Source organism: Pan paniscus, chromosome 10 (assembly GCF_029289425.2).
Source record: "Pan paniscus chromosome 10, NHGRI_mPanPan1-v2.0_pri, whole genome shotgun sequence".
Lineage (NCBI taxonomy): Eukaryota > Metazoa > Chordata > Mammalia > Primates > Hominidae > Pan > Pan paniscus.
This window is the reverse complement of record NC_073259.2, coordinates 89,424,886-89,451,370: the sequence shown is the minus strand read 5'-3', so window position 1 is coordinate 89,451,370 and position 26,485 is coordinate 89,424,886. Positions and strand designations below refer to the sequence as shown.

Sequence of the window (26,485 nt, the reverse complement as noted above, 5' to 3'; positions counted from 1 at the left end):
GATAATGTAGATGCAAAGTTTATGAAAAGAAGCAAATTTATATAATGTACTTAGCACAGTTTCTGGCATATTATAAGAGCTAAATAAATAATTGCTATTTTGTTATTGTAGTCCTACTGCTTCCTTTTTTTTTTTTTTGCCTCCTTAACTAGAATGTAATCTACACAAGAGAAGGAAACTGTCTGCATTTTTCCCAGTATTTTGTGATACTTAGAACAGTGATCAAATGAATATTTGTTGAATAAATGTATTAATATTTATTAAACCCTCAAGAAATCCTAAAATTTTAGCATAAAAAGATATTTAATAGTCTTTGTTATTTTCGCCCAAATCATTTTTTTCATGATAATATGTTTCCTTAACTCTCCAGGGCATCAACTTGCACTGATTTTTTACCTCTCTTTTAGGGAGGACATTTTACATCATTGAAAGAACTCCCTGAAATATTGTTATAAATCTCAATATTTGTTTTCAATAATTATTTACATTTTCTAGAAAGTTATTCTCCCAGATATCCACATTGCTGTTCCCTCTTGTCCTCAAGCCCATACTCAGAAATCACCTAATTTGTAATCAAATTATACCTCACAGCATTCCTCACTTGGTTTGATTTTCTCTTTTCTGTTATCACCATTTAAAAATATGCTCTACTTATTTTTGTTTATAACTTATTTTCCCCAATGAGAGTACAATTTCCGTTAGGAAGGATTTCTGCCTTTTCCTCCCATTGTGTTTCCCTAACGCCTGGTATGTCATCAGTGCTGAATGAATATTTTTGAGATAAATGAATCTCTCCAGGATATCAAAGAAAAACAGTTGTTCACAGGCAAGGAGCTAGAAGAGAGTCTGTTGCAAGACATAGTAGTGTTCAAGCTGGTAGAAAGAAAAAATGAGGGCTAAAGAATTTTGCAGACTGGAGGCCCAGCCGCCAAGACTACCAGTTGTCTATTGTGTAGGGTCAGAGCTTGTCAGAGCCAAAATCAACCTGACAGAGGCAAGGATATGAATGAAACCTAGAAGATTGGCTTGAAAATATAACGTGTTTGAGAGTGCCTAGAAGGAATGGATCAGGCTGTTATAAGCTTATGAGCAACCAGAAAACACAAATAAGGATCAAGACAAAGCAATAAGCCAGAGAGAAAAAGCACACAGATGCCTGAGATTTAGTTGAAGCACTTTAGCTTTGCTAGTCCCATCATTCCTCCAATTTTTTCCAGGTACTTTTTGCCACAGGAATGTTAAACAACTTACAGTGCTAGGAACACAAAGTTGTAGAAACACAAAATGCCTGTGATCTTCTACACACCTAAAAAAGTCTTCTACCATGTCTGTCTGGTAAATTCTTAGCCATTCTCCAAAATCCTCACTTAGGTATTGCATACTCTGTATTGTCTTCCATGTTTCCTGCTGCATTTGCAAGTCACTTTTAGTTGCAAGTGACAGAAAACCATTTCAAATGAGTTGGGGCACAAAAGGGGAAATTTGGGGCTTGGATCATATTACTAAAATGCCAAGGATAGGAATGATTTAAGGATGCCTAGAATCAGGACCAGAAGCAATTTGTTAGGGCCTCATCTCTTCCATGTGTTTTCTGCATGAATAGGAATTAATGGCAAAGAGTACCCCTTTCATATTCTACCAGCTTACCTTCCTTAGTAGATAGAGAGAATCGTTTCCCATAGCTCAGCCAGAAACATGTAAAGTAATAATATTCTGATTTCCCTGGCTTGGATCATGTGCCCACCCATTTGCCATGGGCTCTTGGTTCCTTCATTGACAGTCTCTGTGGGATTAGAATAAGAAAGGAAAAGTCTCCAGTGAAAATATAAGATGTTATTATCAAAGAAATGTGAAGGGATACCTAAAAGCAAATGTCAACAGACACTTGATAAATGATGATTGAAGAGTAAAAACAGTTGTGAAATGTTTATCTTGAACAGAGTTCCATGAGCCTTCAGTGGGTTGCTAACTCACTGAAAATATATGCAAAACTTTGCCGCCATATGAATCTGTCCAGGGAGACGTCCAATCTTAATGACATACAAAGGATTCCAGCAAGGGTATCAGCCCTTGGAAATAAAATGTTTATGCTTCCTATCCCAGCCAGCTATTAACTTCTGATTTAGTAGACCCCAAATTTAAAAGGGGAGCCATTTGAGCCAATGTTACAAATTAGGAAGTATAAGGATACGGAGTTAAGTTTTATTTGACTCTTACTTCTTAGTCCATTTGTGCTGCTGTGACAAAATGTCTGAGACTGCATAATTTATAAACAATAGAAATATATGTATCACAGTTGTGGAGACAGGAAAGCCCAACATCAAGGCATCAGCAGATTTGGAAGGACTGCCTTCTACTTCCATTATGGCACCCTGAACAATGCGTCCTCACATGGCAGAAGGTGGCTGGCAAAAGGCTTAATTAGCTAGTACCCTTGAGGCCTTTTATATTGGTACTAATTCCATTTATCGTCTCCTAAAGACCTTACCTCTCAAAACTATCACATTGAGCCCTAGGTTTCAACATACAAATGTTGGGGGTTGGAGGAGGGCATATATTCAAACCATAGCAGTTGTCCCCATTAATCTTTCTTTATCTTAATCTGATCATTTGTTAAATATGAATCATACCCCCTTAGCAGATAAAAATAGTTTAGCACAGTACTTGTACATAGTGAGTTTTTCAGTACAGTTATATAAGAACTGGGTAAACAACAGGACTTGTACATAAGTGGTTCCTCCTACTCAACATGTAATCATATTTGGAGTAGTGTCTTAGTCTGTTTTGTGTTGCTATAACAGAATATCACAGATTGGATGATTTTTAAAGAAAATAAATTTATTTCTGAAAGTTCTGGAGGCTGGGAAGTCCAAGGCATGACACTGGCATCTGGCATGAGTTTTTATGATGCCTTATCCCATAGTAGAGGGATGGAAGGGCATAAAAGCATGTGAGATGATACAGAGAGAGGATGAGGGGCAAACTCCATCCTTTTATCCAGAACCCACTCCAATGATAAATAACCCACTCCAGAGATAACAGCCTTAATCCATTTATGAGAGCAAAGCCCTCATGCCGTAAAAACCTGTTAAAGGTCCCACCTCTTAATACCATTACAAAGGCAATTACATTTCAACATAAGTTTTGGAGGGAACATTTAAACCATAGCAAGTAGGCCATGTTGTTTAGTGGTGAGGCATCCAGACCTACGTTAGTTTTCTTGTAGGCAATTTGCTTGGGCCCTCCTTCTGACAACATTCCCTCTCAGTGAGAGCCTAGGGAATATTTTGAGGCCATTAGCTTCTTTTCATTCTATTTATTGTCCCAAGCTGGTTCCCTAGCCATCTCTTGTGTTCACTTCTCAAACCAGCTAAGAGAATTTCCTAAAGAAGTCTGTGATACCTTAGGCTCCAGTTATTTATTGGTGACCCCTTCACTCTTTAAAACAGATTGAAGAAAATGGTTAACACCCAAAGGGGGATTTTTAAAAGAGAACTACAAACTTTCCCCCTTTCCCCAGTGTCAAAAATAATCCACTTATTAACACCCACAATTAAATCAGGTGCTGAAGCTTTGGTTTCATAACTACCCAGGATAATTTGTTATTGGAGAAAATAGCATATTACAGTGGTAGAGAATATAGAATATGTCACATTTGTTCTTCTGTATCAAGAGCCAACATTTTTAGCCTTGATTCATTTTTACAAAACAAAGTTTGCATGTTAGTGGTTGAAAATTATGTCATTTTTGGAACTAATTGTCATGTATACACTGTAGCAAACTTGAAGTTTAGAATTTTAAAAATCATAGTGGCTCAATTATATTTGTACTTTTTTCTGAATGAATTTGATTTTTTGATTATTTTTTAATAGGGACATTAATTCATCTTTTCACTGATTCATTCAATAAACTTTTATAGATGGCCTGCTTTATTTCAGGCACCAGGACATATTTGAAAGTCATCTGTTTATTAAACAAATGTAAGCTAATCTGTAAGCTGAGAGTTAAATTTGTTCTTTAAATATTTTTTAAATGTCTCCCTTCACTTCTGAGTAGATTAATAATAGAACAAAGCATGTAATTTTTAAATGGCCTGGTACTTTGTATTAGCATTTCTGTTAGTCATAGGTGTTTTCTTAGTGGAATGTCAACAAATGATACTTGAATATTTTAAAATTTATAATTCATAAAATCTCATGTATCAATTGTAACATAATATTTATGCAAAAAGCAAGAAGTTAAGAGTGTAATATAAAAATGATATATCTAGGAGCTATTTTATTCTTCTTGTCATTCCTTTGATGTAATCTATTTCCATGTTGACTAATGTGAAAAGAATGTTTCTGAAGTTTTGTGTACACTCCAAATCTTTATCTTTTGTTATTTTTTGAATTAATTAGGTTTAGATTCTTTGTTTTCCCATATCCATGTATTATTTAATTCAACACATTTTTAGTGAATACCCTGCACATAATAATTTGATGTGCTACTTCATATGAAAATGCTGTTTTCAATGAAGCATTCTTTTGAAAATTATTTTCTCAGGAGATATTATTAGGACTTGTGCTAGCTAAATAAATAAGCAAATGAGGAAGTGGAGAAATGGAATAATAAACTTTAATGAGTGCTACATGCACAAAAATAAATAGGGATATATTGTAAAAAGTGTTTGATGACAACACACATTCACTCTGAGGAGTTGTATCTCAACTGTTTTTAAAGCTGGGATTGTGTCCCCTGTGATAGCTGAGGAAAAATGTTTTAGACAGGAAGATCATCAAATTCCTCAGTTCTGTGTAAGAAAGAGACAGGTATGTTTGAGGAATGGAAAGGAGGCCAGTGTCGCTGAAGCAAAGGGCTCAAGTAGGACAGTATAGACTTTGTTAAGAAGTTTAAATTTTGGCTAAATAAGCTGGGAAAACTTTAGGTTTTTTACAACAAAATTTTAAAGTATTTTATTTTATTTTATTTTATTTTATTTTATTTTATTTTAAGACAGAGTCTTGCTCTGTCGCCCAGGCTGGAGTGCAGTGGCGCAATCTCAGCTCACTGCGATCTCCGCCTCCCAGGTTCAAGGGATTCTTCTGGCTCAGCCTCCTGAGTAGCTGGGATTACAGGCACCCACCATCACGCCCGGCTAATTTTTATATTTTTAGTAGAGACAGGTTTTACCAGTTGGCCAGGGTGGTCATGAACTCCTGACCTCAAGTGATCTGGCCACCTTGGCCTCCCAAAGTGCCGAGATTACAGGCGTGAGCTGCCGCGCTGGGCCAAACGTTAGTTTTGTTAGAAAGCTGAGGGGTTACACAATCTAATTTAAGTTTGAAAGATGTACCTGGCTGCTTTGTGGATAATAGATTGTAGATGAACAAGAGTAAGCGTGAGGGAGCCAATTATTTGGTGTTTACAGTTATATGAGAGAAAAGAACATATACCTAGAGAAGGATATACCAAATGCTCAAATACCAGAGATCAAATAGCTAGATCAACTGATGTCATGGACACATGGTGGTAATATGGCATTGAAATAGTGTCAGGTAGCAGGGCAAACACCCAACCCCTTGATATCATGTTTTTTTCAGTTAATGATTATTCGTCTTGTGACATGTTGGTCTTGTAATTTCCACATGTAAGTTTAATATTATTCAGATCTTATTGTGCATTAAATACTATGTACATTTATTTCTCCCAGAACTAATATTGACTACTATCTGAGTTGATAATACAATAAAATATGCCATGGAATAAATAAGTTACAGCATTAATATAATGTAAAATATTTTCAAAGTGATATATATATATATATTTAGCAAATGTATTTTAAAACATCATTTTAAAAAGACTGAAATACTATTTTTCACTCTATTACTAGGATCACTTATGCTATAAGTACCAGAGAATTTGTTTTTTAATTGAAATAATTATGTCATTAAAATTGAGCTGAAAGTTTGCAAGAATAACTGCTTTCTTAATTTGTGTTTGCAAATTAACTAAATTTGGTAAAATAATGGACATTAAAATTATAATAATAAAACAAATTTAATACATGCTCATGACAGCATTACAAATTTTTTTTTAAGTTCAGCTGTGTATCTGCTTATATTAAATTGCAGATGGGCTATCAGTGTAGGCGAAATTGCTGTGCTCATAATTAGTCTTTAACCTTCAATCTTTTATGTTTCTTGTATACTTTAAAAATACAGACCAAAAAAACATTTTTATTACATCCTACAAATTAATTTAAAAAATAATTTCTGAATTAACATCACGTGAATACAAATATATCATTGATTTTAGATACATTTCTAAGAAAATATTTTCTTAGGTAAATTTTATAGTGCTTTAACCTCTTCTTAGTAGAGATATTATGAATTTTTGTAAATATTGTTCAAAATGGTGACCTACATTTAAACATATATTTTGAATAATAATTCAGTAAAATGTAATGTTCACTTTCTGGTTATTTGTTAGTGTTCATTAGTTCTTAACCACATTGAAGTAAATTCATTTTCTTTTTATATTTTATTCCCTATTTAGACTTTAAAGGCATAGTGCTTTTATTTTGCAGATTGTTGCCTTGCGTGAACAAAATGTTCATATACAAAGAAAAATGGCATCAAGCGAGGGATCCACAGAGTCAGAACATCTTGAAGGGATGGAACCTGGACAGAAAGTCCATGAGAAGGTATGACACACCCCACATGCTCTTACATGGAAATGTTTACTTCTTATATCATTTGACAGGAAATATAAAAACCACATAATGAACATTTTTTTAGGATTTGTTGATTCTTTGGTCAAAGGTTCAAGGTTTATGGTGATTTCCTTTCTCATTTTTTGTTCTTATTTTGATTCTCTTAAATATAATACATATGTGTATATGTTGTGTGTATGCATATACACATATTTGAATTTTTTACCTGCTCTTAATTGATTTTCTTAAAAGTATTTCAATTATATAGAATTGAATTTATAATATGTATAAAGAATATAATTTAAAGTACATATATACACATTGTGTGTATATATGGCATATGTATATATATGTACATATATAGGCAGGACTATTTTAAGTGCAAAACAACACTTTTGAATTGTAAGTGATATAATATACAATTGGTAACTTATTTGTTGTTTATGACTGCGAAAATGGTTGGTAATCTTTTATTTGATTAGTATTTTTCTTGCATTGTTTGAGGCCTCAGCAGTACTCTTGTTAATGAGAGATAACATAAAATGAAATGTGAAGTCATGGGACTTTTACATTTTTTATAATGGAATGATTCTCCTTTTGGGTGAAGTTTAGTCCCACACAAAGGAAACTAGCGCTCTGTTGCTCCACTAGCAAAAGACAAAAGCTTTCTGTGCTGGACCACCTCTTTCCAACAGAAGAGGAAGAAGGTAAGTTATTGGTAGGTCTAGAATCAGATGAAAATTACATAGAGGCATTCACACATCCTGTGTTGGAAACTCAGGAGAATCATTTGCCTGTAACAAGTTATATCTTTGGATTCTTAAGCTCCTAAATGAAGACCACATGAATCAGCTAGCTAAATTGCTGTAATTGAAAATGTCAAGAGTTTCTAAAACCTAGCGATTAAGAAGCAAGTGACTGGACAATACAATAAATAGCACTAGAATTCTTACTATAAATTAAGTTTAGCATTTCCTCACTTATGTGGTTAGAAAAAATAGAGGGACTTCTTATGTTTCTTCCTTCAAGTAGAAAAGCAAAATAAAGTAAGTAAATCAGATGAATTTCTGGAAAGAAGCTTCAATTCTGGTGGCTGACAAATGAACAGATCTTCACATAAGACCACGAATTTAGCCTTTATCCATGTATTTTATAGAAATCTTAAGCTAAATATAAAACATAAACTACAATTTGACGTATTTCATTAGCTGTATCTGAGATTAGAATAACATTATTTATCTTTCCTTCAACTAAATAAACTGATACTGCTTCAGTAGATACACCACCAAGCTCTTTAATAAGGCATTTTCACTCAGCACTCAGTTTAGGAAACCAACATGTAATTTGATATTGCTCTTTCATTTTAATTATGTCATTAGTAGTATACCTCTCCTCAGAGAATTATAGAATCACAATTGGCTGGTTATAAAAATGGATTTTATGGTCATCTAGTCTTTTTCATAAAAGGCTACAAATTATTGTTTTCTATAATAATGCTGTATTTATGCTAATCTAGTCCAGAAATGAAGAAATATACCTTTCTCAGACATGAACAACTTCAGATTTTTTTTATCCCCTAACAGGTTATTTCATACTTGAAGTGTTCTTCTTATGGAGGAGGAGGGCAGGGAATGCTCATACATATATATTTTTTTCAAATATTTTTTCATCAAGGTATTGTTAGCAGCAGCAAATCCATACAGGTCTGCAGCAACCTCAATTCTTGCTTTCTCAGAAGAAAGAAATTGACTGTGGGGCATGAGGCAAAGGGAGAGACCAAGGCAAGTTTCAGGGCAGGAAAGTTTTAGAGCAGGAACAAGAGGAGATAAAGTACAGCTGGAAAAGGGCCAAATGGGCAACTTGAGAGATTCAAGTGTGCAATTTGACCTCTGAATTGGGGATTTATACACTGGCATGCTTCTGGAGTTGTGGTACCTCTGCCCTGATTCTTCCTTTGAGGTGGGCTGTCTGCATGCACGGTGGCCTGTCAGCACTTGGGAGGGGCCGCATGCACAGCATGTTTACTGAAGTCCTATACATGCTTACTGGAGGCATTTTTCCCTTACCAGTTGAGTGTTCCTAGAGGAATGTTCTATTCCTATACCAGTTAAATGCTGCCATTTTGCTTCTCAGTGCACATGCTTGAGTCCACTTGCCCAACTCCTGAGATCTTATCTGGAAACTGCTGATCACCAGATTCAATGTTTTCTATTTATTACAGTCTGTCTTCCCTGGCACTGGCAGCAACCAATAATTGTTTTACAGAGAGAGTTTAACAACTACCTGACCATCACCTATTGGTTGCCTAACTACCTACTCTAACAATATAACCACTAAATATTTGAATATGCAGACATTAGAGAATGTAAGACAGTTTATGACAGATTATTTTTCAGGAACTGGTTACAGAATTAGGATGAGGATTTATGCATAATTGATATTTGTCTCTACTGATCTTCACAGATATAAGTGCACATATGGAGGATTTTGAGACATTGGTGACCCAAAGCAATTGTCTTTAACTTTTTTTGATTTCCAGTTCTTAGTGAAGGCATTTCAGCCAGTGGAGAAAAGAAATTGTGTGCCAATGCTAAGTCATTCACTTCTTGTGTTGGTGTAACTAAAGGTTTTTAAACATTATGATTACTGGTATTCATTTGCTTTTTTCAGCTTCCTTGAATTTCTAAAACAGTGATTTCTAAATGCTTTAGAATAATTATATATTATTATCATGCATAATATCATGCCCATATCCTTTGGTGTAAACCTAAAATGTGTATAATATATCATATATATTTAGTCTAAATTTAAAAATATGTAAACATGTTTCAATTTATATTAATCCTGTGATTGATTTCTCAGGATGTTCCAATAAAGTGTTGTAATAAGAAGTTTTATTTATGCCACATTTTTAAATTTATTTTTATTTACATATTTTTGAGACAGTCCAGGCTGTAGTGCAGTGGCATGAACTTGGCTCACTGCAACCTCCTTCTCCTGGGTTCAAGCAATCCTCCCATCTCAATGTTCCAAGTAGCTAACATTACTGGCATGAGCCACCCTGCCTGGCTAATTTTGGTAATTTTTGTAGAGACAGAGTTTCATCATGTTGACCAGGCTGGTCTTGAACTCCTGAGCTCAAGCAATCTGCCCACCTCGGCCTCCCAAAGTGCTGGAATTACAGGTGTGAGCCACCGTGCTCAGCTATACCACATTTTTTTACCTGACATTTCTTGATAAAACATACAACAGTATCCTGATTATTATTTTCATTGTCCTTATATAAATACTCCCAAGTTACACACATATAATATTATAGAGCATTTTTCTTATCAAAATCATCCTCCATGACATGATTATTCAAGGTATATTAATGCCATAAAACAAGTTGTCAAAGGATTGTAATTTAAAGCCTAATACTTATTTTTTTTATTGAGAACTTTTAAAAAGGTATATTCAAACAAAAGAAAGGAAATTATTATTTTGGCAGATTATCAACGATGACTATAGTGTTAGTGTGTAAATTGAAAAGTGGTTGATCAGGACAAAAATGTAAAACTATTATTAGATACTAATAGAACTAAGAAAGTGACTTCTAAACCCTAGTTGGAAGGATTACCCTTTGTTTAGGGCAGTTAATTTGCTTAAGTTACACAGTCAGGGTGGGTGATTAGCCCAAAGAAGATGTTTTATGTCGGTGGATTGAGAACTCTGTTGACAAAATAGTTGACAAAAATAGCCTCACAAAAACACAATCTGAAATAGGCCTTATTATTCATGGAAAACTCTGGTAATTATTATCAGCCTTTTTAAAAGAAAAAAGAAAAAGAAAAAATACACTTAACTGAAACGAATTTAAATATTTCTGTGTGGTCTTAAATTTAACTGATTGAGAAGAATATAAATATTCACAGGATAATACAAATTTTCAGAACACTAAATTCCACCTTTTCAGAGCCAGGTTCTAATAACTTTTTCCTATTTCTTTCTAGATGGAAGTTAATTGGTGAATTTTAAAAAGTAAACATGCTACTCTTGTAAAGGATATAATAATGCTCATTACTTGTATAATCTGTACTTCTAATTATTTTTTCAGCTGCAAGTATTTGCTAACTGATGTGAATCAGTAGAATATTAGATATGTTAGAGATTCAGAAGATATAGTCTGTAATAAATTTGATAAGAATCTACAGTGAGAAATAAACATGCCCAAATTAATATCATAAAACATGATAAATATTGTGGTATCAAAAATAATATTAGAGTTTAAAAACAAGGTTAATTAATCCTCATTGAGGGGTGTCAGAGAGGCAATGTGGAATAGCGATTTGTTTGAAGTTCCCGTCTCTGCCAGCTACCAGCTGTATGAACCTTACCCTTAACACCGCTGACTCTGAGTTTCAGATGAAATAGTCTTGCCAACTTACAGAGTTATAAGAATAGAAACACTATATTCAATGAATTACATCATCTTAGGCATATTGTATAGAAGCAATAAATGCTTATTCTATTTATTAATCCTGTGTTTTCAATCAAATAAATATTTAGTGGCAACCTTATTAAAGGTGCTAAGAAATGGGCCCTATTCTAGGTGGTAGGAATATAATGATGATAAGACAGTTGAGGGTACAGGCAATAAACAAATATACACAGTGTAAAAGGGCATAGATATGATCAAGGGACCCGTACAAGGTGAGTGGTGAAGACATTAAAGAAGGGATCTTTTTAAGATGGTGGGATTTGAACTGATGCCTGAAAAAGTACCAGGAGTCAACAATATGAAAAACTTTCACAAAACAGTAGTCACACTTAACTATATGCAGTGAATTTTTATACGTGTCATGTATTAGTGACTGGGACACTAGTTCTTCATAGATCGAAGAGTGGAGTTGACTGATCCTTCAATGACCATACAACAAATGAGGCACATCCTCGGCATGTCACATGAGGTTCTTCCCAAGCTGGCCGGCCTCTTCTCGCCTCCCAGGCCTGTTTGCTTATCATTCCCACTTTGAGCTTAATTACTAAGTGAACTAAGTTAAAGCTTCCTTTTTTAAGTTGTTGCTCTTATTCTTCTCTCCTCTTTGAATCTAACATTTATTCGTGACTGTTCTCTAAAAATGCAACATAACAATTTAAGCAACAGTAATATGGAAATGTGAAAGCTGAATAAATGTAAAATCAGAAATAGATTTTTGTTTGCATGTTTTCAGTTCTTTAGTTCTTGTCAGATAGAAGAATTATGGACAAAAAAGTACATAAAGCAAAATGAAGAATCAGTGGCAAGAATAATCCTCAGATCGGTAAATTTAATAAATAATTGTCTAGTATTTTTATTATAGAACTACTGTTCATGAAGAATATTGAGCCAAAGTGATAAAAATGGAATACGGGATGTGCCTTTATCAAAATTAAGGGTTTTGTGGACTTTTAGCAACACAATGCTGTTTTAGAATGAACAACCAATGACAAAAATAGGTACTTAGAACAAGCCAACATAGCTCTACAAGCAATGTGATCCTCAGTGGAGACAAAGGATTTCATTCCATCATGCTATTGTGAAATATTGAGATATCATAGTGTGGAGATTTGCACACTCTCATGCAAACCTGTCAGCTGTCCAGTTAAAAGTTTGGCTTATCAATATCTCATCCTATTTTAAAATACTAATAAACATCATTTATCACAAATGCCATTCTTTTAATCATTCTCACTAAGTTCTGACTAAAAGTCATCATCCACAGGCATGTCTTCAATATATTGACTATATTTTGTTCATTTTTTTGTGTTCATCAATACATGTTAACTACGGCCAACAACCATTCTTTCAAAGATTCAGTCTTGTCAACTGTAGCTCATTTTATGCATTATTGATTCCCTCTCTCAAAAATATAATTGGGCTTATTTACAAATGGATTGCACTCACAGAATATTTTCTTCTGTGTATTGATCCCATATATTGTATTCTAATTCCTTACAAAACATAACGACTTGAATGTTTCTCCTTTATTCTTCAATTGAATTGTCAAGCACTGAAACCCCAAACTGAATGGAGTTTATGAATTTGCCAACTTGGAAAGAGCAGGTCTAAAGATATACATGGGCTGGACTGGCCCAGAGGTTCAATGATTGGCTAGAAAAGGGACCAAAAGAGTAAGGTTAGGATCTTCCATGGCTTATCCATATATACATGAAGTTTTATCAATTTTCTAGAAGCTGAGTTGGCGAGGAAGCACATAACGAAAGGTCTGGAATCTTCTATATGCAATGGCAAAAATAAAAGTCTTCTAATGCTGTATGGAAACTCATTAGGTTCAAAACCAATCGCTCTGGGTGCAGTGACTGGGTTATTGTGTGTTAACTAAGACCTTGTTAGATGGAAAGATGAAGTGAAATCCACTCTGCTGTCTTCAATAAGAAGTATCATTTGTATTAGCTAGGATTTGAGGGACTCAGAATTTTTTTTTTTTTTTTTTTTTTTTTTTTTTTTTGGTGAAGAAGGATATTTCCAAAGACTTTAAAAGACTGACTGACTGGAAATTTGTTCATTTACCTTTATCTTATTAACATAATTGGAGGGTTCATTTTGTGCCAAGGAATCTGTTGTCTTTTGGTGATGTACACAAGAATAAGTTCTTTTTCCTCTGTTTTGTTTTGTGCGATCTGTTAAGCAAGGCTAGGAGAATGTTTAGTTTTTCATTCAGAAGTTCCTCAGTTGATCTAATTGTATTTTTTCACTTTGGTAGAATTTATCTATTTCATCATTTCTCATGAAACACAAGCTCCCCAGAAATTTAGTGGGTGTTTGATAGGACCCACTCACCCAACAAATGAAATTCCCAGGAGAAGTAGATTAGGAAATATTGTTGTGTACAATTTTTAACTGGTGTAAGTACTACAGTATTTATATTTTAACTCTTAGTATTGTCGAGCGTCAAGAAAGAAACACAGTATGTAGTGTTTCCAGAGACGCTCTTTACCCACAGGGAAATAGAGTATCCCAGAATGAGAATTCAACAGGACATGCCTTAATATGGAATTAAGGAATGCTGGTGCTTAACCTTTAAAGTTAGCCAAATTGTTTTTCAAACTTGTCTGGAAACCTCATTAACAAAGCGGCTACGGGTCTTTAAGAATGAGATAAGTAACCAGCATAAAGTCCTTTATGTGAGTTGTTTTATTTGATCTCTGTAACAACAACCCTGTGAGGTTTGCAGAGCAAGGATCAATGGCTCAAAGTAATGTAGCTCATGAACAGGGGGATTGGAGATAAACAGGTAACAAGTAAGTGAAGAATAAATGTGAACTATGGAGGGAAAAGGCAGCGTAAAAACTACCTGATTTTATAGATTTCAAAATATAAGATTATTTACTTTAAGCAAAGTCTGAAACCTGTCCATGTTTCTAAGAGGATGGAAGAGTTTATTAGACTGAGCATGAGGCTTACAAAAATTTCAAAAAAGCCTAGTCAAAGAAAACTTTGTTACACCATGTGTAATGTCTTCAGCAAACATTTAATCAAGTATATTTCCCCAGCAAATTTTACTGCTGTTTCCTTTGCCATCATTTTCTTTTCTTTGTCTACTCCAATGGTCCCCAAAGTTCTTGGCAACAGGAACCAGTTTTGTGAAAGACAATTTTTCCACCGACTGGGGGTGTGGTTGGGGATGGTTTCAGGATGATTCAAGCACATTACATTTATTTTGCACTTTATTTAAATTATTACATTGAAATATATAATGAAATAATTATACAACTCACCATAATGTAGAATCAGTGGGAGCTCTGAGCTTGTTTTCCTGCAACTAGATGGTCCCGTCTGACAGTGACAGATAGTCAGGCATTAGATTCTCATAAGGAGTGCACAACCTAGATCCCTCACATGGACAGTTCACAATAGGGTTCACACTCCTTTGTGAATCTATTGCTGCCACTGATCTTACAGAAAGTAGAGCTCAGACGGTAATGCAAGCGATAGGGAGTGGTTGTAAATACAGATGAAGCTTTGCTCACACCTTTACCTCCTACTGAGAAGTCTGGTCCCAAACAGGCCACAGACCAATACATGTCCATGGCTTGGAGCGTGGGCACCCCTGGTCGACTGTATTCTTACAATATACAAAGTTTCCCTAACTTAAAAAAAAATTATCTTTTGGCCCCACATTTTAAATTCCTTTATAAACCTATTTCAATAAGGTTTTGCCCCACCATAGCACAGAAGCCACTCCTGCTACAGTCATCACTAAATTTATAGTGCTAAATATAAGGCCAATTCTCAGGCCTTGCTATAGTTGATGTCTCAGCAGTATATGACATAGTTAATAGTTTTCTTCCTTCGTATACTTCTTCACTTGCATTACAGGAAACTACATTGTTTTCCTCTTACTTACCAGTGGCTACATCTCCATCTGTTTTCCTCCCTCTGACTTCTGAATGATGGAGCATCTGCCCTCTGAAGAACAGATGATAAGTCTGTCTTGGCATGACAACTCCCAGTTTCTTCTCTTCTTCTCTTTCTTTCTTCACCCCAGGGCTCAGCCCTCCGCATGTTCTCTACCTACACTCTCTCCATGATTCCAATCAATCTCATCCTATTCATATGCTAATAATTTATGAATCTTTACCTCTAGTTCAGACCCTACAACCAAATGCATATATCCAGCCACAATTGAACATCTCCACTTGTATATCTAAAAGACTTTGCACATTTAAAATATCAAAAGCTTACGTATTTGATATCCCCCCTTAAAAAATTTGATCCATCATCTCCAGTTTACATGATGAAAACTTTGCCTTTCCAGTTGCTCAAGCTAAAGAATTTGGAATTACTCTCACATCCTCCCTATGTCTCACACCTCCCATCCAACTATAAAGAAATTTGATTTACTCTACCTTCAAAATATATCCAGAATCCTACCACTTCCATTGATCACTCTGTTTTGAACCACTGTCATCTCTCAGCTGAATTATTATAATCAATCACTTTTTATGAGGTCTCTCTGCTTCTCCCATGGGCCATCTCCAGTCTATTTTTAAAACAGCATGAATCAGAGTAATCTGTTCATTTTCATTTTTAAAAAAATGTCTATGGATATATTCTAATTATGCATATTTATATGGTGCATGTGATATTTTGATACAAGAGTGATGTTTTAAACCATATATCTGAACACATCAATCGTCTGCTCAAAACTCTGCAACTTCTTTCCACTTACACAAGGCTCTACATAAATCTCACTGTCTTTATCTTCTGACTTCACATCCAAATCCACCCCAGCCACACTGGCCTCCTGTTGACTTTTGATTTCCTCTTTCCTTTGTCTGAAATGCCTTTCCTCCAGATACATGGTTAACTTCCCCACTTCCATCCAGTCTTTGTTCAAATGTCATAACATATTCTAACATAGTAATGTATTATAGCACAGCATGTGTTTATATGCTTTACTTATTTATAATGTCTGTAATGTATTGTCTGCCAGCCCAGTTAGATAATAACCTCCATAAAAGTTAGGATCCTTGTTTTATTCCTGATGAAGCTCAGGTACCTAGAATAGTTCCTAGAACATGATGAACACTTAATAAATACGTGTTCAAGAATAAGAAATAAATATCACACTGTTTTAACGATTAACTTTATAAATCTTGATTCTTAGAGCTTAATTATAATATCAACTTTTCAAATTCCATTTTTCAACTCTGTTGAGATTGTAGGGGCCAAGGAGAAAATTTTCTTCCACCCTCTAAAGGTTTGCTGAAAATGAATTGAGGGAAGGCAGATTAATGTGAAAAAAGGCACACAAAACTTATTTTAACACGCATATGGATATAACTGCCATTTACAATGTATTAGACTGGAAGAGGGGCCAGAGGGCTGATGCTTAAATATTCTCGACATAGGAGATATGTATGGATTCAGGAGGCAGACATTTTGCAAATGATTCTTTTTGGAAGCTGGGTGGGACTGACAAATTAAAGGAAAGTAAGGGGAAAGACTGTGCAGGAATAAATATTGCTTTATTATTGCAGATTAAGTCCCCTGGGTAATCTCTGGGAGCTGTCCTCTGAAGAACAGATTATAAATCTGTCTTGTCATGACGACTCCCAATTTCTGCTCTTCTCTAGTGGTTAATCTGACAGGATTCCTGAAGAGGGGAATCTTAAGACAATTACATTCCTTGTGGAAAGAAGTGTTTTTAGTCAGATAAGGAAATTCCAGAGAGAGAGAGAGAAAGGGAGGAGAGGAAGGTCAGAGACAGATCTTGGTTCTAAGGATTATTTCTGAGGCCTTTCAATTTTCAAAGCACTCAACAAGCCAAAGTCATATTTGGGGGAATCGTTTTCTGTGCCCCAACAAGATTTTTACTGCAATTGCTTAAATTAATAAATTAACTTCGGGAAGTTATTGCCTCTATTGTATACTGTTTTACCATGTGTACATATGGCTTATGTCTCCATTCATTTGTGTATTATTTTATGTTCTTCAATAAAATTGTTTAATTTTTCCCATAGAGATCTTATATATGATTAGATTTATTTCTAGGCATTTATAGTTACTGTGATTGTTATCTCCTTTATATGTTTTTCCTAATAAATTAATACTGGCATATAAAGATGCTATTGATTTTCCAATATTGATATGGATTACAGCAAACTTGCAAAACTATTAGTTCTAAGAGTTTGCTATACTCTTGGTATTTTCTAAGTAATTACACAGATTGGGAGGATTTACTTTTCTCTTCTCTTCCTTTTCAGTTTTCATTTATTGTTATTGTCCAAGACATATAAAGCTTGTAAAAGTATAGACTTTAATAATAATGCTATTCATTAATGTGATGCTTATCATAGTAACTGGTAGATAGCTTTTATCAGGTTTGGAATTTCATTTACAAGTTTGCTAAGAAGTATTTTCAGAATACAATATACTCATCTTTCAAAAGTAGTGGATTTCATTGACAGTTTTTTTTTTTTAACTTCTGGGACACATGCAGAATATGCAGGTTTGTTACATAGATATACATGTGCCATGGTGGTTTGCTGCACCTATCAACCTGTCATCTAGGTTTTAAGCCCCACATGCATTAGGTATTTGTCCTAATGCCCTCCCTTCCCTTGCCCCCAACACCCCGACAGGCCCCAGTGTGTGATGTTCCCCTCCCTGTGTCCATGTGTTCTCGTTGATCAACTTCCACTTATAACTGAGAACATGCGGTGTTTGGTTTTTTGTTCCTGTGTTAGTTTGCTGAGAATGATGGCACATATTCTTTTGGAACTGTTTTTCTTTTCCTAGGGATAAACAACTTGATTTTTTTTCTTTTGTATGCATGATTCTCTGACAGAAGTGACATTTTTAAAAATAGAAAATAAATGAAACTCTGTTGTACTTGATTAGTGTTCATTATTTCTATGCCTACCATTAATCCTTTACATACATAATTTTTGTGACCTGGATACAGGCAAGTTGAGCTCTTTTTTGACTATCTAAAATATATAAGAGCCCAAGTAATCCAAATAACAGTAAGTCTGGTACCAGCCTCTTGGAGCCAATGTTGTTCTGCCTAAGTTATCTAAAAACTTTCAAAACTTGATCAGACCAAAAAGGAATTTTTTTGTTTGATTGTTTGTTTTTGTTTTTTGTTTGTTTACAATTCATGAAAAGATAACTGGAAAATGTGATAAAGTAACAAGTGAGTAAATTTTTAAAAAACTGCTATTGCATATTTTTAGCCCTCAAAGTATCACTTTTGAAACAAGTGTTCTCTCAAAATCCAACACCATCCATGCACCATTGCAATAACCCACTGTCATACAGGCCAAATTAAACCATCTTATGCCAATAAATGGCCTAGTTTTTCCAAACTGGTTCCACCAGCAGTAGTGACAACCTCTACCAAAGTGATTCTTCAGGAAGAATTTTCCATTCTCCAAGTTTTACCAGTTGAAGTTTAGGTTCATACTCATGTTCCCAAATTCATCAAGATGACTGAGCCAGGAAGGTCTTTCAGATTCCATGCCAGAACCACCACTGGGTGTTGGACCATAGTTCACATTCATACTCTTACTTCCCTCATGGTAAGTTCTCTTTGTGGACTCTTGATACTCCTTGTGATCTAGTCAATTGTCAGTCTACCAGAGAATTAAGAAAAACATTGAACTTCACAGTTGAAAGGGGAGCAATCTGTTTTTTCCTCTCCTTCCTGAAGTTTCCTGGTTTATGTCAAATATCTTCCTCCTCCACTCTCTTAATATCAAGACACAGTAGAAGAGACACTTTTTGTCAGGATTCTATTAAATATTCTTCCTTGGGATGTGGGAGCCTACTTGACTTATATTTACACATCTAAAAGGACTACTTGGTAATTCATCCAGGAAGAAAGATCCACTCTAGTGTTGATTCTTTATTTTATAGATGAACAACAACAATAGCAACAAAACATTTGAAAGCTTTCAATTTGATGACTTTCTCTAAAGAAAAAAATAAACTCAATAAACGAAAAATAAACTCAATATACACACTTCTCATCTCTTCAAACTATACAGATTAAGAATTTGACAGATGAATGTTTTTCTGTATCAATCATTAACATGTTTATTTCCTGCTGTAATGTGGGACCTAGCTATTTTTTATATTTCTGATAATTATTAACATTTATCATGGGAATATTCACTTAACTGCAATGTAACAGGATCACCATGAATCAGTCTGACTGCTATAAGAATGAAAATAAGAAACAAGGTTAGAAAAAAAGAACCAGTTACAAGATTGTTACCGTAATTCAAAGGAGAGTAGATGACCCAGACAAGGGTGACAATGGTGGAGGTCATGACAGTGGGTCACATTCACATATTTTGTGAAAAGAAAGCTAACAAGTGTTTCTCATAGATTGTATAAAAGATGGGAGAAAAAGAGAGAACTCAAGGATGACTCCACCGTTTTTGGAGAAAGTGAAAAACTTAAGTTCTCACTAATTGAGTTGGGGATGAATTAAAGCAAAACATATTAGGGGGAGAAGCACGTTCTGAACACAGGTTTTAAACATATTGAGTTTGGAAAGTCTGTTTGACAGCCAAGTGTGAAAATTGTATCGCAGTCAAATGTACAATAATATATAAGTTAAGATTTAAAGTTTTAATAGAGATAAAAATTTTAGGAATATATATTTTGGTAGGTGAGAAAGACAACAAACATATTTTGTAAATATATTATATGGCAGGGGTGAAAGACCTTTCTGATAAAGTAACAATTGAAGAGAGTTCTACAAAGACGTTATTAGTCATCTTTGACGACCCCCTACTTCACTCCACAGGTGATCTCATCCAGTGTTATAGCTGCTTGCAGAAAGCATCCATATACTCACTACTCTTTACTGTGGGCTTATACAATAGCTTGCCTGACACCTTTATTTTGACATCTAATTAGTCATTTCAAACTTTGTTTTCAAAACCCAGTCCAGGATTTTGCCCCGTCCTAACCACAAATCTGTTTCTCCTACAGATTTTCTCTTCTCAAAAAATAGCAACTCCATCTTTCTAATCGAAGACTACAAATCTTGCAGTCATCCTTGAGTCTATGCTTTTTGTCCCATATCATATTCAATCCATTCAAAGAATATGACCCCTTTTATAACCTTTAGTCCCATTACCCTGGTCTAAGCCAACGTTAATCTTTCACCTCTTAATTCATTTTCTTAAATTCCTTTTTTTTTTTGTCCTGTCTTTTATAAGAGGACTGAGGAATCCATTGAAAATGTAAGTGAAATCATTGTCACTCCTCTGCTCAACACCTTCCTGTAGTTTTCATATCACCTTGAGCAAAAGCCAGTCTTAAAATGATCTCAAGAACACACATCGTATTTCCATCTATATCCACTCCCACCCTCTTGCTTTATTTAGTCCAGTCCGTTCTAGCTACAATGGTCTCCTTGAAAATCCTAAACCCACTTGTGTCGCTTTGTCTTTGATCTTTCTGTTTCCTCTGCCAGATAACTGCATGATTTATGCTTGTATTGCAGGGTTTAGCTCAATGCTTTCTTTTCATTATCAATTCCCCTAGTATAAGCTTGACCCAAATACTGCATGTGACATCATTACACTCAAGTTTTTCATTGTTTATTGAAAATTCAAATCTAACTGTACATCCTATATTTCATCTGGCAACCCTAGCTGTGAGGATATTGAACAAACAAGCAAAAATTATCCATTACAGATAGGAATGGCTTTATCTGAATTACCGGGTTTATGATGAGAGAGTAACAGTTTACTTGCACAGTTTTACATGTTACTTCCCTGTTCAAACACCTTTGATGGCTCCTTGTCATTCTATCTGGTACCCAAAGTTTATTCTATTCAGTATGGAAAAACAAAGGCCATCGTAATCTATGCTGGCCTTCCCTTTCAAGTCTCATATTTTACCATTTCCTTATAGCACATGTTTCCTGCTCTGCATACAGGACGACTTACAATTATTCTTCAGGGATGTCCCCCTCCCTTTGCTCATGTTATTTTCTGTTCCTAGAATAAGTACTCCCCTCCTTTCCTTTACTTGAAATATAATAACTCATCTTTGAAGACCCAACTCAAAGAATATCACAAAGATATTCTCTGCTTTCTTCTCCCACACATAAATATGAAGCAAAATAAAACTTTATGATAATACTTTATTGCAATGCATATACTTGCCTATTTGTGTATTACTTCTTTGCTTGATAGAATTGCCTTGATGTCAGAAAAGTATTATCACCTTTTAAAACATTCTAAAACTTATTATCTTCCACTTGACACCAAAGTAGGTGCTTAATAAATATTGATGAATGAGTAAATATAAATATATATTTTAAAATTTAACATATGAGACTTCATTGTATTTGATCATTAATAATTTCAAATATATACTTGTACTGCTTTAAAAAATTGAAAATCTTTATGACCTTCTGTTGGGGATTGATTTTTTAGAAATGACACCATGAGCCCAAGCCACAAAGAAAAAAAAATGATAAACTGGACCTTCTTAAAATTAAAAACATTTGAAATTCAAAGAATACCATCATGAAAGAAAGTGAAAAGATAGTCTACAGAATAGAGAAAAGCTATTTTCAAGCCATATGTTTCATAAAATACTTGAATCAAAATATATGTAAAGAATTCATGTAAATCAACAATAAAAATACATGTAAATCAATTAATATGAAGGCAAATAATTCAAATAGACATTTCTCCAAATAAGATATACAAATGAACAATAAGTACATGAAAAGATGTCCAACTTCATCAGTTATTAGGAAATGCAAATCCAAACCATAAGGAAACATCACTTTGCACCCACTAGAATAGCTGAAATAAAAAGATAGACAATAATAAGTTTTGGTGAAGATGTGGAAAATTAGAACTCTCATACATTGCTGGTAGGAATGTACAATGGTGCAACCACTTTGGAAAACATTTCCTCAACATGTTAAAGATAGAATTGTCATATGGTCCAGCAATTCTACTCTAGGAATCGATCCAACAGAACTGAAAACATTTGTCCATATAAAGACTTATACACAAAAGTTCACAGCAGTTATTTATAGTAGCCAAAAGGTGGACACAACGTTAATGTCCCTCAACTGATGAATATATAAATAACATGTAATATATCCCCATGATGGAATACTATTCATCAATGTAGAAATGAGGTGTGGATAACATGCTACGGTACTTGAATGAAATTCAAAAACACCATGCTCAGCGCATAAAGCTAGTCACGAAAGAACACATGTTCAGCAACTCCACTTCTGTGAAAAGTCCAGAACTGCAAATCTGTATGACAGAAAGTAGTGGTTGTCTGGGGCTGGGGGTGTGTCAGTGATTGCTAATAATTATGAGATTTCCACTAAGGGTGAAAAAATGTGAGATTAACTGATGTTGATAGTTGCACAACTCTGTAAGTATACTAAACTCCACTGAACTTTTTATATTTAAAGGGTGCATTTTATAGCATGTAAATTATATCCCAGTAAAGCTGCTTAAAATAAGTATTGACTTTTAATACAGCCATTTGTCATTTAAATTAAAGTGCCACAATTTATTTTAAAGGTAAGTCAAGTTAACAATCGTTTGGAACAAAAATAAGATCTTTTTCTAAGATATAAATCACAGTTTTAATATGACTTTTTATTCTGATATTATTAAGACACACAGTAAGCTCACCATACAATATATTTAAGGTAATGAGAATAAATAAAAGATTATATATTTTCTGCAAATACAAGTTTCATAAACACTACGGAATAAAAATTGAGAGTTTTAAAATCTCCTCATGGGTAACCCCAACACAGTAGCATAAAGACTATGCAGTGAACATTTACTGCTTAATGGAATTTAAAAAGTTAACATTTTAAAAGTGTTTTATTTTAATTGCCTGATTACTATCTATAGTTAGTTAAATTTCTCTTACCTTGAGCCCATTTAAAAGTATGCAATTTTCTTGTTAAGTGCATTAACAAGATTTTAATGGAGCGCAGGTGCACAGAATTAGAACAAACATTTTTCAAATTAGAAAATAAATATCGTTCATTTGCACTGAATAAATATTTACCAATATTATATATATATAATATATATGTGTATATATATAAACTCCACTGAATACATATATATGTATGTATATATATAAAATATTGAATGAAATTCAAAAACATCATGCTCAGTGCATAAAACTAGTCACGAAAGAACACATGTTCAGCGGCTCCACTTCTATGAAAAGTCCAGAACAGTGAATCTGTGTGACAGAAAGTAGTTAGTGGTTGTCTGGGGCTGGGGGTGTGTGAGTGATATATATATATAATGGTGTGTGGATGCTTGGTACCTGCTTGGTACATGCCTATACCATGCATCATATATAATTTTATCCGGTTGATTTATATGTTCTGATTAGAGGCAATATGGTAAAGGGTAAACTAACTGAACTGGGAATAAAAGTTCTGCATTTTAATTCAGATCACCTCTATGTGATTACCTGAGTCTCAGTTTCTCCAAAATTCTTCAGAGCTCTAGAATCTTAAATATGATTTTTCAATTCTTTGAAACATTTTTCAAAATAAAAATTTGTTTTTCAAGGTTTTTATAGGTTTTTAAGCAAATTTATTAACGTACAAGTAACATACAATTTAAGTGCACAATTCTGTCAATTTTGATAAATATATGTGCCTCCGTAAACACCCAAATCAAGATAAAGAACATCCCCATAAACCTTAGAAGTGCTCTCATGCCCCCTTGAAGTCAACCCCACGTCCCCCATTCCAACTCCCAGCCCAGGCAACAACCAATCTGTTTTCCTGCCATTATAGATTAGGATGATCTTTTCTAGAATTTCAAATAAATTGAATCACACATTATGTACTCTTTTGTATCTAGCTTCTATTTCTCAGCTTAATGTTTTTGTGATTCATTCATTTTATTGGAGAGATCAGTAATATATTTGTTTTCATTGTACAAACATATCAAGTTATATTTGTTTACCCCAAAAATACAATAGTTTCTTCTATTTTTAAGAAGTGTGTTTGAATTTAATTATTTAGTATGATTGCATTGTACTTTTATTCATAGTATGTAAATGTTATTTCCAAGAAATCTCTGTTGGTTACTAAATTATCTCTTAAGATACAAGTTGAATCTACAGACCTAATTCTTTGAAGATATCATTCCATATCTGAACATAGAACTCCTGTATTTTGGGTGCCAAATTCTATTTAATAAAAGGAGTAAGTGCTGTTACGAATATGTGGGAATGTTGGAGTGCGTACTGCAGTTCATTAATCACATCTCCCTTTAGAGTCTCTATTCCCCTTTCTGCTGGAAATGTTGCTGGTTGAAGGATCAGAGCTGAACATTTCTCTGGGAATTGCTCTTAGAGGGAGGGAATTGTGAACTTCTACAGTACACAACTATCTGTACACTGAACTCAGAAAGGCCAGTTTATAATCATTAGGCAGCACCCAAGATCTGGATTAGGGAAGACGGGTGGAACCAATTGCCAGTCAGTTATTTCCAAATTTGAGATAACTGAGGTATGATAACTGATTTTAGAGGGATTTTGCCATAATTTTAAATATCTTCAAATCCTGTATACAGTCTACAAGTAACTAGACCAGCGTAAGATTTATTAGAACTTCTACCTTTTCACATTGAGAAATTCCTCTAGTCAACTTTAAAAAGGCAATTGTCTCTATCGTTCTCTGCACTTTTAATTTTGATTCGCTCAGCTATTTCTCCACACTCTCACATTGTTTAGGTTATTGGACTTACAGTACTTCTTGCCATTTGCCTGCATTTCCTTTCTCTGTGTTTTATCTTTCTCACTGCTTTCATGATGCTTTCTGTTCTTCTCATTCTCCTATAGTCCACTCTGCTCTATGTGTCATTTGCATTCCTAAATATCATGAGCTATGCAATATTGTGCAATAAAAATCACAGGGCTTAAGGGGGTAATGAAGTTTATGGCACAACACTAAAAACTTTATCAGTGTCACATTAAAATAAAAGTAAAAAAGCTAATAAAAATGGTAGCACAATTTTCCACCTGTTAAATAGTTGGAAATAGCACAAATCCAGTGATAAGTATTTTTTTTTTCCCCGAGAAAGAACTGAAGTTTGCTTGTGGAAGTGTTAGAAGACTTAAAGGCTTTCATTTCTTGTGAAGTGGTAGAAGGAAAGGTATCTGAAATCAGAAAGTTGTAACACAGGTGTCGATGGGCAAATTTATGACATACATGGGGCATTGAGGTCAGTTTTAGATATTTGAGGAATGGGCATGTGTGCATTTTATGTGTTCCTATGTGGCTTGTTTCAGCCAGGTGTGGTTTTCTGTATTTAGCCAGTGCTTCTCAGGAACAAAATTGCATATTAAAAAAAATTTGCATTACATTGAAATTGTTTTATAATATATCTATCATGTTGAAACAAATTCATGTTTTTAAACAAGTGCTGAAAACATGAGCGGAAATGACTGTACTTTCTGTATTTTCTCTCCATACTTTCTGTTTCTACTTATGTTCTTTTTCTCTTAGTTATTTCTCCCAAATTGCTGCACCGTCCTCACTACAAAGCTTCTCCAATGTAGCTAGGCTGAGGAGCATACTTTTATTTATCATTATTATTATTATTATCATTATTACTGTTGGTCAGAGCCCCACTCTTTCACCCAGGCTGGAGTGCGCTAATGCAATCATGGCTCACTACAACCTGGACCTTCTGGGCTTAAGCAACCCGCCCACCTCTGCCTCTCTAGTTGCTGGGACTATGGGTGCGTGCCACAACACCTGGCTAATTTTCCTATTTTTTAGAGATGGAGTCTCCCCATGTTGCCCAGGCAGGTCTCAAACTCCTGGCCTCAAGTGATTCTCCCACCCCAGCTTCCCAAAATACTGGGATTACAAGAGCCAGCCACCGTATACAGCCCATACTTTCTTTTCTTTTCTTTTCTTATTTATTTATTTATTTATTTATTTATTAAAAGGTTGTAAGGCTCTGTTGCCCATGCTGGATTGCTGTGGCATGATCATGGCTCACTACAGCCTCAAACTCCTAGGCTCAAGCCATCCTTTTGCCTCAGCCTCTTGAGCAGCTAGCACTACAGTTGCATGCCACCACACCCTATTTTTTTTTTTTAATTTTTTTCTAGAAATGAGGCCTTGCTATGTCACCCAGGCTGGTCTCAAATTCATCGCCTCAAGCAGTCTCCTGCCTCAGCCTCCCAAAGCACTGGGATTAAAAGAGTGAGCCACAACACCAGGCCTTTTAATTTTTAATTGACAA

The 26,485-nt window shown here is 34.6% G+C and overlaps 1 protein-coding gene across 30 annotated transcripts in view; it reads left to right on the top strand.

Moving 5' to 3' along the window:
• PPFIA2 (PTPRF interacting protein alpha 2) overlaps window positions 1–26,485 on the top strand; it is a 502,911-nt gene that overhangs the window by 349,134 nt on the left and 127,292 nt on the right. For all 30 annotated transcript variants that reach the window (XM_055095939.2, XM_034936291.3, XM_034936292.3 and 27 more), the window contains one exon: window positions 6,569–6,685. In XM_055095939.2, coding sequence (XP_054951914.1) covers window positions 6,569–6,685 — 117 coding nt within the window. The remainder of the gene's footprint in view (window positions 1–6,568; window positions 6,686–26,485) is intronic.